Genomic DNA, 22,943 nt, shown 5'->3' on the forward strand with positions numbered 1-22,943 from the left:
ACCTTTTCCCTTTCATCTGTTATTTAATGCTCAACACAACTTTAAAACTTTACACCCTGCAGCCGTACTGATTAATGACCTCATCTCCTCCTACAAGTGATTTATCCCTTGCTTCATCTCCTAAAGCAGGTACTGCAGAGTCTATTTCATGCTGCACTTTCAGCTCTTTGAAAATTGGTGTGGAAGAGCAAAGATTAAAGAAAATTGATTTACCATTTTGATTTTAAGTCACCTCTGTTGGTACTACATCAACAAACACAAAATAAAAGCCTGGGAAAAAGATTTATAACAAGTTAATTGCGCACAGAGGTTGGATTTTAACAAAACAAAAAATTAACTCCCCAGATTGGGAAAAGCCCATCTTCAAGTTTTGGAGCAATCTAATCCATGGAACTGCTCATTACTTTGTGCTCGTTGGGACTACAGGGACCAGAACAGTCTTCTGAATTTTTGATTCTGTCTGAGCTCAGAATGAAGAGCCAGGAGCTCAGAGCTGTGTCCTCTTGGCCTCTGCTACTGCAGCTATAGATGGCTCCCTCAAAGCACTGGGCTGGGAGCACAAGTTCTCATCCACTCTCTGCTCCATTTAGCGTAGCGTCAGAGAAGACCAACTGGGACCAGATCTCTTGAATCACTGCATCATGCAGATCTCTAAGTAAATGTTCTGAGTTCTATCTTGAAAGGGCTTGATTTTTTTTTTTTTTTTCTTTGCTGTACTGTGCTTATTTGGGTCTTTTCCAGAATCTCAGTTCTAGAAGGAAGAAAAACATCCGTAGTCTAATTTTTAGCCTTGCTATTTTCAGATCTTTAGGCTTAAGTGGCCCTTTTTCTGCAGCTTCGTTTTACTCCCTGGATGTATTTGTGAAGAACAGTCTTTGCTTAGTTAGGGTTATCATACTGGCCTCTACGTCTCCTCTGACAGGAAAGAACCTGTGTTTTTCATGCCATTTTGTTACTGTATGGCTGCTTCCCTTGCAGAAGTGGAAAGACACATTAGCACAGGACCCTTTTGCACCTAGCAGACAAAATACCACACATGTAAGAGCTTATAATCTAAATAAATGACCTGCTGAGGGGTAAAGAAGTGTGGAATTTATCTCCACTAATTAGCCTACTTAGGACAACTGCTGAGTTCCTCGTGAAACTCAAGGCAAACCCTTGAGGTGCAGATCATCTCATGCAGGGGCAGCTGCTTAAAACAGGATGAATGGTGTGAATTGCACATCCTGAATTGCCCATCAGAAAGTCGTCTTCCTTTCTGTGATCTCTGGAGGCAGCTTGGACAGCTGCTTTGGGTTTACCTTTCTAAAGCTGGATGAGGTGCATCCCACCTCGAGTGGTTTGCCACAGTATCACAGAGGCACAGCCCAGCTGAGTCAGGCAGTTCCCTTTTCCCATTCTTCTCTTTTTCTTAAATAACAACATTTCAGAATGTCATCAAAGAAAGAGTGTAAGTGCTGAAGTGTAAGAAAAATTCCATTAGAGTCAAACACTATGAGAAATTCTCCAGACCTGCAAGAATCACTTTCTTTCTCATCTGAGCCAGATTAAATTACTGCAGTACCCAGAGGACAGTACATAGTTCCCACTTTTCTGTCTGGCGGAGAATTATCTCAGCAGCCCTCAGTTGTGATAATTGGAATTGTTTTTAATTAAGAAAACAATTTCCAGTTTTGTATTTGCTATGGTGACTGCTGAATGTCAGTTTACCAATGCTGTGAACAGCATTGTTCTACTGTAGTGACATACACGATGTGTGTGTATCCGGGCTTTTGTTTGTTTTTAGAAAGCAGTGAGAAAATACTAGCAGATGTGACCTGAGCTATGCTGATAATGTGTGCATGTGTAAGTGATCCAGGAGAAGCAGAGGGGATAAGGAGTGGAGACTTGCTACTGTGCAGTGGGAGCGGTGTGGTAGGCAAGCAGTGCAGTGCAAGCAGATGTGGTGGGGCTGCGAAGGGGACTTCCCCTCTAGCTATTTGTCTGTTTGTTCAGGGCCAGCCTGGTATTTCTGTGTGGGATCTGAAAGACATGAATGAATGCGAGGGGTTAGGCTGGGCGTATGGCTACAGGAAAAGCTGTAGGATGTGAAAAGCTGTGGTGTTGATTTCAAACCCAGCTGTGTGCTCAGCATCTGTCTGAGAAGTCCTGAGATCCAGACTGAAAAGATCTGCAGATGGCTTACCCCCTGATCTCTGTTCTCATTGTGCTGGAAGGAAGAGCATCAGAGATTATAACATCAGGCAAACTAGCTAGAAAATGTAAAGTAGTATCTTCTAAAAGTCATCCATTAAAGCAAAAGCTCAGAGTGCTGGAAAGCATGTCATCCAACAATATGCATCTGCCTCTAGCTCTGTAATTTGATTCATGAGTTCAGGTGAGACTTACTGCCTGTAACACACACATTCGATCTCACTGAGGTTGTGTCTGTTTGTGCTGGACGCAACTCACTGTCAGTGACTGATTTCCTTGGAGTTACACCAGAGCTGCAGTTTGAGCCCTGTTTGTGTGTATGGACTTTCTGTTTGCAAATGCATCAATGAATTAGGGGATATATTCCTGTTGCTGAAAAGTAATGGCAATTGAATCGGTACAGCTGTTTCCAGCTGCATAAGGAGATTCTGCCTTCCACAACCTTATCAGGCTTGCCCCTGAGTAATTTTTAAGCTCCTGACACACCGTTTCCTGGATGCATGTATTTTTTAATTTCAGTGATAGTGAAATCAAGGTAGTAATTGCTCTCTGTTTGCCGAGTCAGCTGTGGCTGCTGCTGCATATGTAACTAGATTGAAGAGTTTGGCTGCAAGTAGAAACGGTCCTGACAACCTCATATTTCTGCAAGCAAAAGTCTTTGCTTTGTGATTTACTGCTCACCACTTCTCTCACCATCTGCATCATGTGCTAGAAATACATCAATCTGCATTCCTGTACAGGCCTATTGCATTTCTTTTTACCTCTTTTAAATTCTCTCCACCAGGCCTCAAGATATTGATAGGAGTAGTGGTGTTTCTAGGGAGCAGGTGCTGTTTAGTATGCAATTATCGGGCATGGAGAGAAGATCTTTTAAATGCTAGCGTTGCCTGGATGAGATGCAACCCATAGCCTTTTCTTCCCCTAGGAAAAAGGCTAGTGCAATGTCTGAATTGTAATGAAAAGTATTTCAGTGCTGAACAAATTATTCAGGTCTTCTTTTAAAAACAACAGCAACAACAAACCAAACAAGAACCCGCAAATCTCAAAGCATATTATTGTTGCTCCTGGGCAGTGCCAGAGCTCCTTTCTCCCACTGCTTTGCTCAGCAGACAGGGTGCGCTGCCCCAGCATCACAAGGGGTGCCAGATGTGAGATACTTGCAGAGCTCAGCCCCATGTTTGTGCTCCCAGCAGACTTGCTGTGTTCATTTAGGTACAGCAACATCAACTGGCACTGAATGCAGGCAAGGTGGAGAGTGTCTGCTCAGAGTGACAGTTTGCGACATGATGCTGACTTTATGAGAATTGAGAGCAGCCTCATTACTATAAGCAACCTGGTCTTTCTCCACTACCCATCTTTCTCATGATTTGTTCATTAACATTAGCAGGTTATTTAGATAAGCATCCTAACTAGAGAAACTAAGAGTTCTCTAAAATATGTAACTTTTTTTTTTCCTGCATTTGTCCCAAATTCCTCCTAGTGGCCTGTTCTCCCTGCTCTGTCACTGCTTACAGCTTCTTGAGGACTGGACATTTCTTCTTTTCACCTTAGTGTCTGGACCCTTTCTGGTCTCGGTTTTGACCTCACATCAGTTTAAGGCATTCTACCAGTCCTCAAAATCTGAAATCCAAAGATGAAAGCCTCAGCAGCATTCATCCCTCCCCACTACTCGATGAAGCCTAATGTCCTTTTAATTCCTAATGTCCTAATTCCCCTATGAGGACAGGCTGAGGGAGTTGGGCTTGTTCAGCCTGGAGAAGAGAAGGCTGCGGGGCGACCTCATTGCAGCCTATCAATACCTGAAGGGAACCTACACCCAGGAGGGGAGTAAACTCTTCATAAGGGCTGACAATAGCAGGACTAGGGGAAATGGATCCAAGTTGAAGGAGGGAAGATTTAGGTTGGATGTTAGGGGGAAGTTCTTTACGAGGAGAGTGGTTAGGCCCTGGAACGGGCTGCCCAGGGAGGTTGTGGATGCCCCGTCCTTGGACGTGTTCAAGGCCAGGTTGGACGGGGTCCTGGGCAACCTGATCTAAATGTGTATGTTTGGTGGCCCTGCTAGGCAGGGGGGTTGGAACTACATGATCCTTGAGGTCCCTTCCAACCCGGGTGATTCTGTGATTCTGTGATTCTGTCCTTGTGTGTAACAGTAGGATATTCAGTGCATTCCTTTCTCTGCCCCTCATGTTTTCAGGAATGTGCTGTTTTCTTTTTGCTGCTGTTGCAAGCAAACAGCAGGGGTGGACAGCCGGACAAACTTAACTGTCCTCCTTAAGATTGAGGACTTTTTATAAGGGCAGGTAGTGATAGGACACAGGGAAATAGTTTTCAACTGGAAGAGGGTAGATTTAGACTAGGTATTAGGAAGAAATCCTTTACTGTGAGGGTGGTGAGACACTGGAACAGGTTGCCCTGTGAGGTTGTGGATGCCTCCCTGGAAGCATTCAAGGCCAGGCTAGATGGGGCTGTGAGCAACCTGGTCTAGAGGGAGGTGTCCCTGCATATAGCAGGGGGTTGGAACTAGATGATCTTAAGGGTCTCTTCCAATTTAAACCATTCTATGATAACCGTAGGAGAAGAGAGGTACGTTGGCACCGTGGAGCTCTTGCTCCTCCTAGCATTTACTTTCCAAGATGGCTGAGGCAGTGGTGAGATTGGATAGTGTGGGATACAGTGTGTATTCCCCTGAACACACATCCGTTCCCACAGGCCTCCAGCAGCATCTGGCACGGCACTTCAAAGGCTCAGAGATGAGCAGGGGATGCTCCCTGTGGGGTAGAATGGACGGATGTGCTCCTTACAAAGGAAGCTGTGTACTCGTCTGGGGCTGTATGTGGTGCAGACATGCCTCCAGTCTGGGCTTCTGGCTGCAGGGGGAATCCTTGCAATATTCAGAATGCTTGTCTGTAAGCTTTGGTGAGCAGAACTCTTGCTCATGATCAGACTGGTAAATAATTTAAGATTTGGGCTTCTGGAGCTGCCTGGTGCGAATTCTCCACTTCAGCAATTGAGCTGTGGGATTGAGGGACTTGATGAGATAGTGTTTTGATCTTTTCAAGGTGGTGGAAGAGCTATGCAAATCAGAAAATGTAGCACAGTACAGGGATCTGCACTTAATAACTGCTGCTGCTCTGTGCAGGTAAGGAGCTCGCTGCTGGGGGTATGTTACAAAGCCCCCATGTCTTCACGGTGACCCGTTTGCTATGGGGAGGCATCACTTAGAGCAAACAGGGAGCTTCCCATTGCCTGTTCTGGAAGCTGTTCTCCATTTCACAGCATCATAGAATGATTAAGGTTAGAAAAGACCTTTAAATTCTTCTAGTCCAACCACCAACCCACCCCCACCATGCCCACTAACCATATCCTTCAGTGCCACATCTACATGTCTTGAATATCTCCAGGGACGGTGACTCCACCACCTCCCTGTGCAGCCTGTGCCACTGTCTCACCACTCTTTCTGAGAAGAAATTTTTCCTAATATCCAACCAGAATCTCCCCTGGTGCAACTTATGACCATTCCCTGTCATGCTATTGCGGTTCCTGGGAGAAGAGCCTGACCCCCACCTTGACACAGCATCCTTTCAGGGAGTTATGGAGAGCAATAAGATCTCCCCTGAGCCTCCTCTTTTCCATAAGAGATAGAGGAGCAAGATGCTGAAGGTGTTTGTGACAGGATTGCCTACGTGTGGTGCCAGCCTGCTCTGTGCTGGGGTTTGTAATCCTGTAATCTTTGGGTCACTGCATAGGAGCCTTGGTCTTGCTGGATAGCAAGCTGGACAAGACACAGTAGCTCTAGCTTTAAGGTCATTATTGCTTAATGCTATCTAAATCCATCAGACCTGTTTGAAAATCAGCTCAGGCTTTGGGACATGTATATTTCAAGTCCAGAAAGTGATTACCAAGTGAGCTGACATCTCTGGCTGGTATGGTGCCTGGTGTGAGCGAGGGTGGGAGTTAGCCGAGAATGAATTCCACGATAAAAAAGGTGTTTGCAATGATTGAAAGGCCACAAATGAAATGTGGCAGCCTCTTGATTGAATGCAGGCAGGGAGAGAAGATTTCAGGCCATCCTGATATCCTAAATCAGGTGGCAGTTGGTTGTCCTCTGGAGAGGTGACAATGGAAAAATTCCTGCCAGCTAAAAGGCCCCTTCTCTGCCTGTCCACTGAAGTCAGTGACGTGGATTGGCTGGGCTGAGCTGGGAGATGGATTGTCTCATCTTCTCTGGTCAGTCTCCAGAAAGAAATTGCTTCTAGATGGGAAATGTGTGTGGGAAATGTCCAGGCATCAGAAACTGTCGGAGGATGTAGGAAACAAAAGTGCTGGGTCATCCACAGGCTGTGGGAGCATGTCACCATGACATAGGACCATGTCCTGAAGAGCTGCTGGGTCTCTGAGCACTCACTGCTGTGAGTGCTGGGTCCCCTGGGTACATCTGCTTGCCTGGGACCAGCACTGCTTGAGCAAGCTTTTCTGTATTGACAACTGGTTACCAGAAAAATTTAATTAAGTTTTTGTGACGTGATTTTGAAATGTATCCTCCAGATGGATTTCAATTTATGCAGTAAATACAAAGTGTCTGTTAATGTCCTGCCCCTGCTTTGCAGCAATTTCATAGAGGCACATCAGTGAAACTGGGGAGAAAATATTTCTTTTTAACTGCCAAGGCTGCAGAGGAGCAGTAAGGACAGAGCCACAAAGCTCACCTTCGTTCCCTGCAGGTGTTCATAGAATAACAGAATCCTTAGAGTTGGAAGGAATCCTTGAAGATCATCTAGTCCAATTCCCCTGCAGTGAACAAGGACACCACAACTAGATCAGGTCAGAGCCTGATCCGGCCTCGCCTTGAAAGTCTCCAGGGATGGGGCATCAACCACATCTCTAGGCAATGTTCCAGTGCCTCACCACTCTCACCATAAACTATTTTTCCCTTTTATCCAACCTAAATCTACCCTCTTTGAGCTTGAAGCCATTTCCCTTTGTTCTGTCACCACAGACCCTGATAAAGAGCCTGTCACCTCCCACAACCTGCTGGCCACACTTCTTTTGATGCAGCCCAGGATATGGTTGGCTTCCTGGCTGTGAGGGCACATTGGTGGCTCATATACAGCTTCTCATCCACCAGTAGTCCCAGGTCTTTTTCAGCAGGGCTGTGCTCAGTCCCTTCACCCCCCAGCTTGTATGGTAGTGAGTGTTGCCTTGAGCCCGATGCAAGTTGTTGCATTTGGATTTATTGAACCTCATGAGGTTCACCTGGGCCCACTGCTCAAGCCTGTCTAGGTCTCTCTGGATAGCATCCTGTTCCTCTGGTGTGTTGTCTGTACTCCACAGCTTGGTGTCATCAGCAAACTTGCTGAGGGTGCACTCCCACATTGATCCCACTGTCAGTGTCATTGATAAAGGTGTTAAAGAGTACCGGCCCCAGCATTGAACCCTCTGGGTCACCATTCATCTCCATCCAGGTATTGAGACACTGACCGCCACTCTCTGGACTTGATCCTGCAGCCAGTTCTTTGTCCATTGAACAGCCCACACATCAAATGCATATCTTTCCAATTTAGAGAGAAGATAGGCTGTTCAGTGAGCTGTGTGTCTTGTGAATTTCTTTCAGGGGCAGTCACCTCTGTAGTGTGTAAAAAGACAAAGAACGATGTAGACACCCAAGTACAGAAACTTGCATTAATACCTTCAACAGGTACTTGAAAATATGCCCAGTCTGCCAGGAGCTCAAACAACACGTTCTTTGGAGTTTTATCTGCTGAAAATACAGACTTGCGCTTAGTGAAAGGGAACCCTGTTGTTTCTTTGCTGGTGTGGTCCTTAGTTGAGAGCTGTGATTTAGAAGGATGGAGCGTTTCTGTGCTCCCCTGCTCTGCTCTTTGCTTCCCCATGCTGAGCTGCTGCTAGCAGTAATGTGGCCAAATTGCTTCCTTGGCTGCTGCTCTTGATTGACTCTGCTCCATGGGGAGCTTCAAATGTGCCCACGGGGCACCACAGAGCTGAGATCCCTCTAACCCTGGTGTTTCAGAAATGATGAAGGCCAACAGAGCTCTGGTTTCCACTTTGGGAAATGATGCACAGTCGTAACAAGTCATTACCCTGAAAGAAGAATTGAGTGCTCATACCGTATGTGGTAACTTCCACTAATTAAAACACATTCTTTTTCAGCTGTTTTGTACGCTTGATTGTGCATGAGGAAAGGCCTTTTTATTCCCCAATTGTGACTGGTGCAATGCTGCGGTATATTTACAGGGGAGCTAAGTATGGAGAAAACGTGATTAAAAAGGCACGTTTTTTACTTTTCAGTGATAGGCCACTTAGTTTTTGCCCGGGGAGGTGGTGGAGTCGCCATCCCCGGCAGTGTTCAAGAGGTGCCTGGATGAGGAGCTATGAGATATGGTTTAGTAGCTTGTGGTACTAATAGGAATGGGAGGGTGGTTGGGCTAGATGATCTTGCAGGTCGTTTCCAACCTTGCTATTCTGTGTGATTCTGTGATTCTCATTGCTCACGTTTCGGCAGACTGGCTTATTTGAAACAGAGAGAGAACAAATATATTATAATCACTCTCGTAATTTGTTTCTGTCCCCCAACTTCACTTCTGCTCCCTCCCAGCCCCTAACCCAGTGGTGGTGGGTTATTATTATCCACTCCTGGCCTCTGCGCCAAAAGTGGAGTCAGCTGTTTCATTCTCTGAGCAGGAGAGATCTCACACCATGGAGGTACACAGCTCACTCTCATGAGATCTGATATTGGCTTTTTTTTAAAAGAGAGAAATGTAGGTGCGGGAAGTGTGACCCCAGAGGCTGCTAGCCTAACTTAATCTCTTTCTGACAGTGACCCAGGACCCATTTCTGTTGGAAGATGACAAGCAAACCTCTCTGTCTTTGACAGAGCATTTGTGGCAGATAAGAGGATCCAGCCACAGTGTACAAAGCCTGCAGGCTGCCGATGGCCACCACATGCCATAAGGCACCACAGGTCTTAGTTCTCTTTCTGGCATGTACCCCTGGGTTTCCCTTCAGAGCTGACTCTAGCTGTGCTCTTGGATGAGCTGGAGCTCTGCATTTAGGGATTTGTGTGGTAATCGTCTCACTGGCACTGTGCATCAACACACCGTTGAGGTGGTAGTGCTTCTCTTACTAGGAATGCATTTCTTATTGCTGGGAGGAGATAAATACCTCTTCATAAAATTCATGTTTGGTGCTAGTAGGATGTATTTGTTAGGTGCTCAGATGCTCTGACACGAGCTCATTTTACCCCATCTGCAGCAGAAAATGGAGACTGTGGGATGAGTGGGCAGTGTCCTGAAGGCAGTCACTGGAGATTGTGGTACAGACAGAGCCTTCTTCCAGGCTTCTGAGTAATGCACAGTACCTCAAAGAGTCTCTGCTGTGTTCCTCCAGCACATTCCTGTCAGTGCCCTATTGCTCTCTGATCACTTCAATACAAGGCAGCTCTCTCTGTCCTGCAGACACATTGGTTAGCAGCTGCTTTTTGGATCAGATTTGTGAATGCAGTGCAGTGCATGCAGGGTGCCTGCTGTTTGGCCCCAGAAGCTTGAGAGAAAAAGCAAACAAAGCTGGGGGATGATGAGTGGAAACTGCCATGAGAAAAAAGATGTCATACCATAAAGCCAGATCATGGGAAAACAAAAGCAAACACTTAGAAACATTTATTCACAGCTCCTCCTCCTATCATCTCCCCCTCAGAGGAGTTTTGAATAATCTGTTAGTCAAAGTTGCCAAAGTATTGGAGACAAAAATGTGTGGCTTCTGAAGTGTTGCAATTGTACCCAGATAGGATCCAAAGTGCTTTCGAAATTGCATTGCAGGTAGAGCCGTGTGTTGCTATCTGAAAAATAAGTAACTGATTTAAATGTATAAGGGGAAACAAGTGAGCTCAACCATGAAGTGAGTCTCAGCTGACTTTCATGAGCAGGATCATTTGCATTCAGCCTGCTGGTGAACCCAGAGGAGCACTACAGGAAGCCATTTCACTGCCCCACATGTGGCGTGCCGATGGGCTCTTAGTTGCAGTCAGACAGGGAAGTACCAGAGCTAAGGTTGGCTGTATAACCTTTGTCTTTCCTCCCCATATGTCACAACACAGGCTTTATTTCCATAATCCAACAGTCATTTTCCACCAGCCCCCTGCCTCTGTCAGCGCAGAGGAGGCACAATGTAGCCTGGATGAGCTGATCCCTGCAGCTCAGTGTGCTGTTAGTATGTGGTCATGGACCTTGCTGAAGAATTTTGTTTCCAGCTGATGTATAGCTTGTCCCACTGAAGGGACACACACAGGACTTCATGGACACAATCCTCACACCCTTAAGGGCTGAAAACCCTCAGCTTGCGTATTTGAGACCAGAAATATCTAGCATGTAACATCTCCCAGTTCTTGTCACCATGTGTCCCTAGTGGACACCTCCACCTAGTAGGTAGGGGGAGCACAGCCCCTGAGGCCTGGCATAGCTGTGAGCACTGTTTGTCTCAGTAGATCAGAGCTGGGGCCTCCAGTTGGCCACCTGGAGAACAAGGAAAGGTCGAAGTGACCACATGTAGCAGTGTGGGTTTGGGACCCCGTGTCTCCTCTCATTTCCCTTTGCTGGATTACGAGCTTGCAGCTGGGAGGCACCAGGCTCTTCTTCCATTGGTTTTCTCTGCCTGCCCTGGCCTGTCCTTTGGGCCATCGGGGAGCACAGACTGCAGAGCTTTGGGCATCCAGGTATGGCCAGTGCTTGTACTGTACCCAGTTGGGCTGCAGGACTTAAAGTGCCATAAAGTGAGACCTGCTGTGTAGGAAGCCCACACAGTTACTGTTGTTAACTTTTGCTTTGTAAGGTTAGGGTTAGGTTAGGTTTTGTGTCCAGCCCCACCGCTAGTCTGTTGCTCACTGGGTTGGTTCTGATGCAGATTGGGACTCTCTGTGCAGTGGGTTTGCCTTGTTTCATTGTCCCCATTAGTGACAAAACCAACCCACTGATTTAAAGTGGGAATGGGTTGATGGTTGAACTAGATGATCTTAGAGATCTTTTTCAACCTTAATGATTCTGTGATTCCATAACTCTAAGACCATGGTGAATTTGAATTAGAAATTGCTCTACTCTTGAAACTTCTTGTCCGATTTCCTTTGGCCTTGAGGTTTTGGTCCTGCTCTCTGGTCTCCTGAGGTAAGGGAAGAAAAAGAAGAGAGAAACAATGTGGCTGCATAAGGCAGCCTTCATCCTCTGAGCAGCACGTGCCTGCGGAAGGCCAAGTTACTTACAGCCTCGCTCCTAGGTGTTAGACTCTTGAAGGATATTGATGTGCCTTCAGGGAGGAACCAGCAGCAGTTGGTTGGACTGAGTTCTGTCTTCTTATCCCCTGGTAGTCCCCCAGAGAAGCACAGTAAGTGCAGCCTCTTGTAACAGTGGTGTTTCTGTGTACAGCTGTGTTATTGTGCCCTGACATCCAGGCTCTTCAGAGTCTACCTCAGCTCACTAATGGCACTTCATCAGCTGTAGTGGGGCCTGCCTGCTGACTTGTAACATTTCTGACGATTTTTCAATTTTTTTTTTCTTTTCATGCTCTTCTTGACTCTAAGTAAAGTCTTCGGTTTTCTCTTCAGACACATTCTGAGTGTGAACAGATGGGCACAAGCAGAGCTCAGGTGGAACCAGTGCAGGCAAACCATGCTCCCCTGGGAGTTGCACCTGCTCTGTTGTAGGGAGAGGTGCCCTTCAGTTTGGGTGCGCCTCTGAAGGACATTGCTTCTTTCCAGGTGTGATATTTTGATGAAACACTCTTTTTATTATTAGAAGATACAGCCCCTACCCCAGCTCATCTCTAAACACGTAAAATCAAGCCATACTTACGTTGAGCTGTGAGAAGTTGGTTTTCTGAATATACAACTGCAGTAGCAAATAACGGTCTAAAATCAAATTGAGGCACTCTTTCCATGGCATCTTTCCTGACATCCCTTACTGTTCAGAGGAGCTGCCCATCAATCTCTGCAGTCATTGCATACTTTTCCCTTGAATTCATCCTCCTTGCGGAGCGTGATGCTGCAGGAACTGCCAGCAGCAGCTTGACAGTGGGTGGTTCGTGACCTGTGCTGCTCAGAGCCTTCATTTCTCTTTGCCCTTCTCTGGCATGTGCGTGCTGTGTGCAGTCACTGCCTCCTCATGCACTGCACTGTCAGATCCTCAGGACTGGAACCATCAATGTGTGACGTGGCATCTGGCAATGAGGACCCTGGTCTGCTGTGGTGCAAGTAGTTACTGTGAATAAATTTTGCTCTGTTACAGGAATTTTGTGATGGAGAAATAAGGAACAGTAAAGCATTGGTGTCTTTGTTTAGTATAATGAGTGCTGCCACAAGATCTATGAAGGGCCAATTACACGCTTTGGCTGTAGGATCAGCCTCAAGTACAGAGCTTTTCAGATCAGGTGTCAGAGGCAGGAAGAGAAGGGCAGCGAGCAGGCAGGCATAGAGCTTCATGTACTGCCCTGTCTGTCCTAGCCTGCGTGTTCTGAGATGATTATCTTTAAATACGAAATATTTAAATACACGAGAGCAATTATGTGTATAATAAACTGGGAAAGCCTGGCTTTGGATCTTGCTGATATTAGGAAAAATTTCTTCTCAGAAAGAGTGGTGAGGCAGTGGCACAGGCTGCACAGGGAAGTGGTGGAGTCACCACCCCTGGAAGTACTCAAGATACGTAGCTGTGGCACTGAGGGATGTGGTTAGTGGGCATGGTGGAGATGGGTGGTTGGTTGGACTAGTGATCTTAGAGGTCTTTTCTGACTTTAATCATTCTATGACAATAATTGCAAAGCCTGTCATTTTCATATAGCAATTATGTTTTTGTTGCAGATTGATGTCCTCAAGGCAGATGTGGAGAGCGCGGAGTGGAAAATTTTGGAAAACCTGATCTTGGAGGATGTTGTTGAGCAAATAGGGCAGCTGGTCTTTGAGGTGCACATCCACTGGCCTGGTTTTGAGGTCAGCGGCAATGACAGCACTGTGGTGCGGTACTGGTACAGTCTGCTCCGAGAGCTGGAGCTGAAGGACTTCAGGCTTTTCCATACCTACAAAGACTTATCAAAACCACAGATGCTTCTGAAAAAGGAAGCCTTCAATGCCAGTAGCTGTTACACGCTGAGCTGGGTGAATACAAGATGGAAATAGCAGAAAGGAATCTACGACATGTGACTGTGAGCCATCTGTCCCGTAACATTATTGAAGAGGACCTGAGAGTCACTGGCTGAAGTTGCCAAATAAGCATACAGCGATTGCTGGTGGAATGGGCTGGCATTTGTTTTTAAACACTGTCAAAAGAGCTGAAAGTGGAACCTGGTCTTTTTGGCTTGTTTTTAGTTCAGGTGAAGTTCCACAGTGACTTGTCTAGCACCGCACCTGGCTGCCTCCTGGCTCCTTCCCACAGAGCTCCCTGGCCCTGCCTCTCTCCCTGCCAGGGGCACACGGATGCTTGCAGAGGTAGTGGTTCTAGTCTTGGGGACACGGGGACATGTCCTGCTCTGCATGTGGGCTCTGAGCACTGGTGTGCAAGATTGATGCAGGGTGCTCCCAACAACCCGGCTCAGCCATTCCCTTAGAAGCTAAGCAATGAGAAGCTAAAAAGTATGTAGCAGGTGGTTTATTGTTATTTTAATTAATAATTTTGACATTAAACTTTGCATTGAAATACAAGATCACACCTCTTTCATGTCTTTCTTGTTCTTTGCAGGGCTTGAAATGCCTGAATGAGTCAGACCTTGAGCATCTGTGTTGGCCACAGGGGCTGCAGAGCTTGGGCTTCTTTGGAAGAGGCTTCAAAGCCCCCTGCCATGATGGTGAGGGCCTGGGTGGTGCAAGACTTGTGGGACTGGAGAGGGTTTGAATTTCTTCAGTGGAGGTCAGTTCTGTGTCCTCACACACTCAGATGTGTATCAGCCTTCCAAATCACATTGGAAATGTTAACTTGTGGTTAAATGTCAGATCCTTTCTGTTTTAAGAAATGCACGCTGGCTTTCAATCTGCTGCCTTTCAGCTCCGCTGACAGTGCCTTGTTGTGCTGTGTGAAGTGAGTTATTGCCTCTCTGGTCCCATTTTTATTTCCTTTTAAATACCAGCACATCCACTTTAGTGGCACTGGGATTTTCTGAACTGGAGTTTAATTCTGAGGGATCTCTTTGTGGGTTTGTGTGCACTGAACACCTCAGCCAGAGAAGGAGGAGGACACAAAGGACAGACTGGGCCTGCCGGTACCCCCAGCTGTGCCTGTGAGCTATGTGGAGCAGTGCAGGAGGTGTGCACGGGCTCTGGGTATGGCTGCCTGGTTGTCACATGAATGAGCTCCCTGGCACTGTATTGGCTCAGGCCATCTGGGACCTTCCCATACCATTCCTAGGCACAGAGACAGCCCAAGTCAAGGACAGCTTGGATCCAGCCACCTTGTGTTGGAAGCTCCTAGGGCTAGGAACATAGAACCACAGGATGGCTGAGGTTGACAGGGCCTCTTGGTCCATCTGGTCCAAGACCTGCTGAAGCAGGGACACCCAGAGCAGGACATGTCTGGTACTGCTTTGTTTTCTGGTATCACTGTGCTTGGTCCCTTTCCTGCAGTGACACAGAACAATCTGAGGGAAGAGCTGCTGGAATTGATGCCATGTTGCTGCTTGCTTGGATTTCCTGAGCCCAGCTGCTGGGCAAAGCACTCTGAGCAGGAGATGCCTTCTTAGTGGCAGCCACACTGCAAACCCTTGCGCTCCAAGTGTTGAGGCTGTGCAACAACGCAGGGCCTTAAGGAGAGCCCTGAAATGCATGAAGGTGTCACATCTCCTAAACCGAGCTACTGCTTGTTGGAACAATCAGACAGCTCATCAGGGAATGGCTGCACTTCCACTCTTCAAATAATATGATGGCAAAAGGCCCGGTGTGAGCCCTGCTTCGTTAATGAAGCATGAAAGCACAGGCTGGAGCGGTAGAGCGCAGGCTTTTCCTCCTGGTAAGTGATGGAGTACTCAGACCGGTAGATTGTTACATAGTGATTAAAAACCAAATTATGTGCTCTTTTAGGTGTTAAAATTCCAAAGGGTTGCAGACCTTTCATCATGTATTGCCCTGAAGAAGAAATGTAAATTCATTGTGTATGGAAATTGCAGGAAAGGTCTGGAGGTCTGTCTTGGGACCTGACGTCAGAATTCTGTGTATCCTCACCCAGCCTATGCTCTGGAGTGCTAAGTAGCATCAGGAGCAACTTAAGCGTTAGCAAATACATCTTCCGAAAGCAAAAATTCCAATAACTATGGCAATTAAAGAAACCTTATGTAAGATGCAGGATAGATAAAAGCAATTTATCATTCCTGTGGCAGTTATGCGATATTATAGGGAAAGGGAACAGCTCTCATTTCATGCTCTGTGCCTTTCTAAGCAGAGTTAGCACAGCCATCCTTTCTGAGCTCTTGTGCTCCCACCCGTTGGCTTTTATTGGTCTCTTTGACCTAAAGGAGCAAAACTTAATGAATCCATCTCCTGTTTCTTTCTGTAAAAGGAATGTGGTTACTGCTGTGGGGCAAAGGCTGTGTGAATGCAGCTGTCATGCACTGAGGTCTGCGTTGGCCCCAGAGAGGAGCCCTGTGCATTCAGGAGCAGCTTTGGGGGAGCGGGAAGCGTTGCAGAGGTCATCAAATGGTTGGGAACGCATCAGGAGGATGCGATGTACTGAGCTCTGCAGCACAGTCCTTAAAGTTGGAAAAGACCTCTAAGATCACCTAGTCCAACCAACCAGCCCATCCCCACCATGCCCACTAACCACATCCCTCAGTATCACATCCACGTTTCTTGATGGCCTCCAGGGGTGGTGACTCCACCACTTCCCTGTGCAGCCTGTGCCACTGCCTCACCACTCTTTCTGAGAAAACATTGTTTCTCATATCCAACCTCATCAGGAGCACCTCTCAATTCTGAAAGATTGAAGAAAGCATAAATGGGATGTGTCTGGCCTTTCTTGGCAGCAGCCAGCAAGGCATCACCTGGTCACACACCTGAAGAAAATGCACTCATTCACCCTGGTGAATAATTCACAGCTGAGACCATCTGGTTAGTTCAGAGCCCAGGCTCTGGGAGCTCCATTAGCTGCTCTCTTGCCCTTGAAGGGATCCTCAGGGTTACTCAGTAAGAAGTCACTCCTGATTTCTTGCTGCTTGTTAATACAATGTGACATTTAATTGCAGTCAGTAGACACCGACTGAGTTTCAGTGGTGGTGGAAGGTCAGAGCTGACCCACATTCAGAGCCACATCTACTCTTCCCTCTGCAGCAACCAAGGAGTATTCAGACTGTGAACTTCCTTACTCTTTGCATTGGATTTCCACCGTACACGTGTCTTTTGTAGCAGTTTGCTGAAGGTAAGCTCTATACTCGCAGCACAGCTATAGTGCAGGCTGGTTGTTCTGTTTGTTTTCTCTTAGCATTGCTTCATAAGAGTTTAAACTCCACCAAACCCCACTTATGCCATGGAGGAAGTATTGAGGTGGTGAATTACAGCAATGGTGGCTGTGGGGTGATGGTGTGATGGTGCTGGGGGGGCTCTGCAGGTCCCGTAGATGTGTCTGTGTGGCTGTCAGGAGGCCCAGCAGGATTCATAGGGCTGAAATTACTCCCCAGGGGATTTGTGTTGTTTTCTTCCTTTCCAAACCAGAGGGCATGCAGCTCAGTGTTGACACCTCTCAGTCCAAGGACTGAGCCTGGCCCAAAGGACAAATTCAAACCATTTGCTGTAACACCTGATTTTAGCAGTCTCCCAGTGGTGCAAAGCACAGTGAGTTACGCAGGGGCTTGCAATGCTTCCACGTTTAGAACATTTTAAATACGTTCTGTGGCGTAACCAGGTAACAAGCAGCTCTGAGGTTGGTCTGCTGGGGTACCTCATGTCCACGCTTGGGTGAACATCATCTAAACTTATTTGTAAAGAGCTTTCAGCTCTACAGGGAGCTTCTGCAAACAGAGCCTTTCCACAGGCAGTACTCTTCAAGTGCTGCAAGACAGCAGTGGTGCAGTTGGCTTTGTGGGTTTTTTAATTTGTTTTAGTTTAATCAGCTAGCCTAGCAGTAAAGACCTATTTTACTGCAAAATATAACTTAAATTTTGAGTATATGTCAGTGAAGTCAGCCTGCAGGAGCAAGTCTTTCAGTAGTCCCCAGGGGCACAAACTCCCTGTCAGCTGATTTTTTTTTTTTTTAAATAGGCTCAATTGCTTAAAGTCTTGCAAGCAAAGCTTCCCACCCTGCCCTGTTTGCCTCTCTCACAGGCTGCTCCTTGTACAGAGCTTTTCTACCCAGGAGGAGGGAGGTTCTGTAACGACCAGCTGGTAGCAAAAAGGAAGGTACACAGTAGTACTGTGCTGTCAGGTTTGCAAGGCGTTATTTTGAAATGAGCCTTTGAAGACCACACATTTAAATGGTGTGTTGAACATCTTCTTTTTGCTAAAAACTGGCTTTTTCCAAGGCAATCAATCTTAGAGTCTTCTGGATGCATGGTAATTCAGATGTTTGCTTCTTGCAATGAGAGCAAAGAATGTGCAGCCCTGTCTTCCTGGGTTGTAGGCTTTGTGTGAGACAGATGCCACAACCATCTGCCTTGAGAGAGACTGCCTTCCCACCTACTGGCAAGCTGCACCAGGACACGTGGGACATTCCCCCCTCTCACATATGAAAAGAAGTCCATGAGGAAGGTGGCACAAGGCCAGAAGAACAATCAGGTTTCCACGGCAGAACTCAGCAGTGATGGCAATAGTTCTCTTACTCACAAACCCCCGCTGCAACAGTAATTGGTATTAATAACAAGTGGCAAGACACCGCCACATCATTTCCTCGAGTTAGAGATGCATAACAGAGGGACACAAACCACACAGTGCTGTTATTGCAGCCCTACATGCCAACTCACAGGTATTCACCCTCAGCAGTGCAACAGGCTCCAGCCCAGAAGCAGCCCCTTTGAACTCGCTTGGTATTAGGGAACGCTGCTTGGGGCCTTCCCTGCTCTGTCTGCCCACAGGCTGTCAACCCAGAGATGTGTCTGGACTGGTTCTGGCCAACATTTGTAGCAGACCAATTTCTGACCTAAGTGAAATTGAGAGGCAAAGAGAAGGACACAATTAGCCTGGCCAGGAGTCCCTTCCCAGGTGGCTGCAGGAAGGACAAGTTTGGACTCCCACCGTGCAGACACCCCCTGCCTCTTCCAAGCACAGCAAATTGCTGACATCGCCAGCTCTGGAGTCTTTGGCAGGGAGGAAATTATCCTCACAAAAATTCTCCCTGCAGGCTTCAATGCAGATGTGAGGAATTCCACATCGGATTAACAGGGTGACCAACAGCGAGGGACAAAGGAGTTGATCTATCTGAAAGTTTCCAGTGGAATTTTGATCTGAGGCTTGTTGCAAACATTTAATCCTAACTCATCGATTCCAGAATTTATTGAGTCAGTGCTTCTTGGTTTTCTTCCCCAGAGACAACAGACAGTGCACTACATAACTTTATACACTTATTTGTGCGTACACAAGCACATGAATCAAGTACTGCTGGGTAGGTGATGAATGGAGCAATGCAATATGAGCTGCAGAGCCAAAACTTGTGTCTACTGTCATTTAAATGCTTTTAGGCATTTGGGGAAGATGTTTCTGATAGGGGAGTTAATATACAAAACTTTTTTGAAGCAATTTATCTGCTCTATTTCCTCTTTTCTTCCCCAGATCCTTATGCTTACATGCTGTTAATGTTTGGGTACACAGCTACACGTTAGGATGTGAGGGAATGGCTTTAAGTTGCGTCAGGGGACGTTCAGGCTGGATGTTAGGAAGAACTTAGTAAGAGTGGTGAGGCATTGGCACAGGCTGCACAGGGAGGTGGTGGAGTCGCCGTCCCTGGAGGTGTTCAAGACACGTGTAGGTGTGGCACTGAAGGACGTGGTTAGTGGGGTGGGTTGGGGTCGGACTAGGTGATCTTAGAGGTCTTTTCCAACCGCAAGGATTCATCATATCCATTTAGGAAATGTATTTGAAGGAGAAAGAAGTGCCATTCTAAGTTATTTTAGCCAGTTTTCTCCTTAAGCAGCAGACACGGCACCTCAGAGCTCAACACCCAGCTCAGGAACACCATGGCAGCAGCTCACTCCTACTCACATTCTTACCAGTCCGGAAAGAAGAACAGTCTCTTCTTTCCCTGTGATCCTCAGGACGCTCGCTACCTCCTTTCTCTCTCTAAATTCTACCATTTCCATTTTCCTGCCCCAGCATTTACACAGGTGTGAGATTGGACAATATATACAATGGGTACCAGAGCTCCTCTTGTGAAAACGAGCTGTGATGTGTTTCTGGTACCCACGTTTACTGAGATGGGAAAGTAAATGGAAAACAGGTAAACTTGATGCAGTTATATTGAAGGCATGAATGGAAACTGGAAAGACTCTGAAATGCAGCTTTAAGCAGCTGGTCTAAAATGCGTTATGTTCCAAGCTCACTCACTCATGAAGTTAGAGGCCTAACTTCCACAAGTGCTCTTTGAAAGAACGGTCTTGTTAATCAATCCTTCCAGAACAGCAGATTTAAAATACAAATAAAATCTTAGAAAAAAAAGTCCTTCCAGTTTGAGATTCTTTGCATCTTAGCTAGTGAAATGCCTTATCTCCCACCCTACTGCTAATTATAGCCATTAATCCTTTGTTATTGTTTAACTGATGAGCAGCTGTTGACTTATAGTAAGCAATGGAGCATAATTCAAAACTAATTAAAACTGATCAATGGATAAATTTGTTACACGCTTTTATTTCTATTAGAGTCTCAAAAGAAGAGCAGACAGTGTTAAAAGGATGGTTTTTTTTCCCCTTCCTTCCAACTTAAATTAGTTTTGTATGAACAGGGGAAGAGAATGAGCTTATCTGAATTCTATTAAAACTGAGAAATAAAATGCCAAACGATAAATATTTCACATGGACAGTGGTGGATGGAAGAAATGAATGAAGACAAGCAGAAGTTTCTTTATAAAATGATTTATTAAAAATAAGTCTTTTAAAGAGGAGAAAGTGTGGCATGTATATACAGTACATTGTCACAAACTGCGTGGAGCTTATAATACAGCCTACCCACTTTGTTGTTATGTTCGTTTTTTATGTCATGCTTACTGGAACTTAACAGCAAACGGGAAGAGAAAAACACCTGGTACCCAGCCCTCACAGGGAAACTGAGGGGTACTTGTAACGATGACGCCTGGTGATCAGCATGATGCAGCTGTTAAACACAGACAAACCAAGATTTTATGAATACAGGCTTCATTGACACAGTCTAATTGGGGGCTGTGCAATTCTGATTAGCTCTTCATTTCTACTGTGAATTGACAGACATCATTAGCAACTGATTTTGTGTTCTAGAAAGGTAGAACTATTTTAGGGAGAATAAAATACCATCCAAAAAACATAAACAAATGCTCTACTTCCAGCTCTGTTGCAGTAGGCATCAAAGATTTCCTCTTAGGAAGAAGATTACACAATTGCTGGTTTTCTCCTTTAACTCCCCACATCTCTGACAGCCAGAGCCACAAAAATAGTTTTTTCTTAAATTTATTTTATTTTACAAGAGTATTTTGCACAGAAGGTGACAGGACAAACACTTGATGCTGCACACTTCACACTCTCCTAGCCAGATGTTGCGTTTAGAACAAGATCCTTTGAGTTGAGCATTCTGAACATTTCCCACTTTCAGAGCATATATACAGCCAGCTGCCAACAGCTATATCACAAAATGTCCGCCCGTCCTTACAGCAGAATTCACTCCAACTTCACATCTCAGGGCTTACAACTTCAGATCCTCGCAGCAGCCTCTTTAGTCCCACAGTTTAATGAGACCATCCCAGCCGCACGTAATGACTTTGGATGTTTCGTGAGGATGCCAGACTGCGCCGATGCAGACTTTATCATGTGCTTTTATTCTGCTGTAAAGTTTTGTGGTCTTCCAGTCCCAGATGTTAAGCTTTCCATCTGCATCTCCAGATATCACATAGCTGCATTAAAAGGATGGAAATACAAGTTGCATTAAGTGCAAGGACTGCTAGTATTCTAACAATTTATATTGAGGAATGGAACAGAGCTTCACCCAGTTAGCCTCCCACCTGGCAGTCTGCAAACTTTCCTGCCAGAGAACTGGCGTTCATGCTGTGCTCTGTGGCACGCGTAGTCCTGCAGAAGGTGATGCATCAGCTGTGAGGTAAACGTGCTAACTAGTGTGATTCTATCACTCAGTGTTACTGGGACTGAAGAAAATATGTTGGGAAAAGATAAAAGTGCCAGAAGTTCATCAGCAACTTACAGACACTCTCTCTGCTTTTTCCTCCGGTTTTGCTGAGGTTATTCTCCACTTTTTATAGCAGTGCATAGCTTATGTACATACAGTGGTAAATATATGGGCATGTTACCAAGGAAACAGGATGTAAAAGATAGATCTCTGAACAGCTAATGAGGACATATCACACCAGACCTGTGCAAAGGAAAAACCAGGCAAGTCTGAATGCCAGGTATTCTAGATGGGTGCATATGGTGGGAACAAAGACTGAAGGGCTCTGGGGAGACTGCTACTGACTGTTTGCAAACATAGCCAGATGCAGGTTTGTGCTGCACCAGGACTGGGCAAAATAAGGGCAATCTCTGGATGCTTCAACACAGCAACATAGGTCTTCTTCAGGGAATGGAGAATCTGGGCTATGCTGACCGCTTTTTAACTGTTGTTTGGAACAAGTGTTGAGTTCACTTAGTCCAGTCAAACAAGAAGAGCAAACTTATTCTGCTGCTTGTCTTAGAGAGCTCTGTCCTATTACTGAGTTAATAGGATGGCTGTGCATCAATGATGTTGAAAAGGATTCAAAAAGAAATCTGGTGTCCGTGCTCATGAGTTTAAAGATGAAGCTCTTTCCCACAAAACTCACCTCATATCAGGTGAAAAATCCACTTGACAAGCGTAGCCAGCTACCATGTGACCTTTGAAGATTTTCTTTTTGTTTAATCTGAATCTGTTCTGAGCTCCAAAAATCAGAATTTGGTTATCCATTGACTGGCAAGCCAACCATTTCCCTAAAAATGCAATGAACAGAGGAGATGACAGAGTGCCACATACGAAGAAACAGTCTTGGCTGCAAAGTTTGAGACACACACAACTTCCTCTGCACTGTGCTAATTCAGATTTTCATTATAGAATCATAGAATCCTTATGAGTTGGAAGGGACCTTTGAATGCCACCTAGTCCAACTGCCTGCAATGAACAAGAACGTGCACAGCCAGGTCAGGTTCCCAAGGGCCTGATCCAGCCTCACCTTCAAAGTCTCCAGGAATGGGGCTTCAACCACATCTCTGGGCAACCTGTTCCAGTGCCTCACCATCCTCACTGTAAAAGATTTTTTTCCTTATGTCCAATCTAAATCTAATCTCTCTTACTGTGTAATAAAGTTTCTTGGTAGAAGCTGATATTACTTCACAGAATCACAGGGTCCGGAAGATGGCCAACCCAATTTCCACCTGTTACAACCGTTAGAAGGCAGAAAATTATGCTCGACAGGATTTGGGAAGCCTGTTCCTACAAAATGCACTCAGAACTCCAAAAAAGCTCTGCCTGTTACATTAACCCCAGTAATGAACGGATCCATTTTTAAGCTACTGAGTAAGTTTTTATGGTGCACATAGTATAAACTCTCAATCAAGTAATTCAGATTAAGGAAAAAAAATAG

The 22,943-nt window shown here is 45.9% G+C and overlaps 2 protein-coding genes across 2 annotated transcripts in view; one reads left to right on the forward strand and one right to left on the reverse strand.

The window, feature by feature from the left end:
* Nucleotides 1-13,366, forward strand: part of METTL24 (methyltransferase like 24) — a gene marked incomplete at both ends in the record, with an annotated part of 44,351 nt that extends 30,985 nt beyond the window's left edge. Inside the window, one exon of the mRNA XM_079532638.1 lies at nucleotides 13,052-13,366. Within this exon, the coding sequence (XP_079388764.1) occupies nucleotides 13,052-13,366 (315 nt within the window). The remainder of the gene's footprint in view (nucleotides 1-13,051) is intronic.
* A 7,686-nt stretch (nucleotides 13,367-21,052) lies between these two features.
* CDC40 (cell division cycle 40) overlaps nucleotides 21,053-22,943 on the reverse strand; it is a gene marked incomplete at both ends in the record, with an annotated part of 34,150 nt that continues 32,259 nt past the window's right edge. The window contains 2 exons of the mRNA XM_079550720.1: nucleotides 21,053-21,230; nucleotides 22,149-22,293. Of these exons, the coding sequence (XP_079406846.1) occupies nucleotides 21,053-21,230; nucleotides 22,149-22,293 (323 nt within the window). The remainder of the gene's footprint in view (nucleotides 21,231-22,148; nucleotides 22,294-22,943) is intronic.

This window comes from Tetrao urogallus, assembly GCF_951394365.1.
Source record: "Tetrao urogallus genome assembly, chromosome: 2".
In the NCBI taxonomy this organism is placed as follows: domain Eukaryota; kingdom Metazoa; phylum Chordata; class Aves; order Galliformes; family Phasianidae; genus Tetrao; species Tetrao urogallus.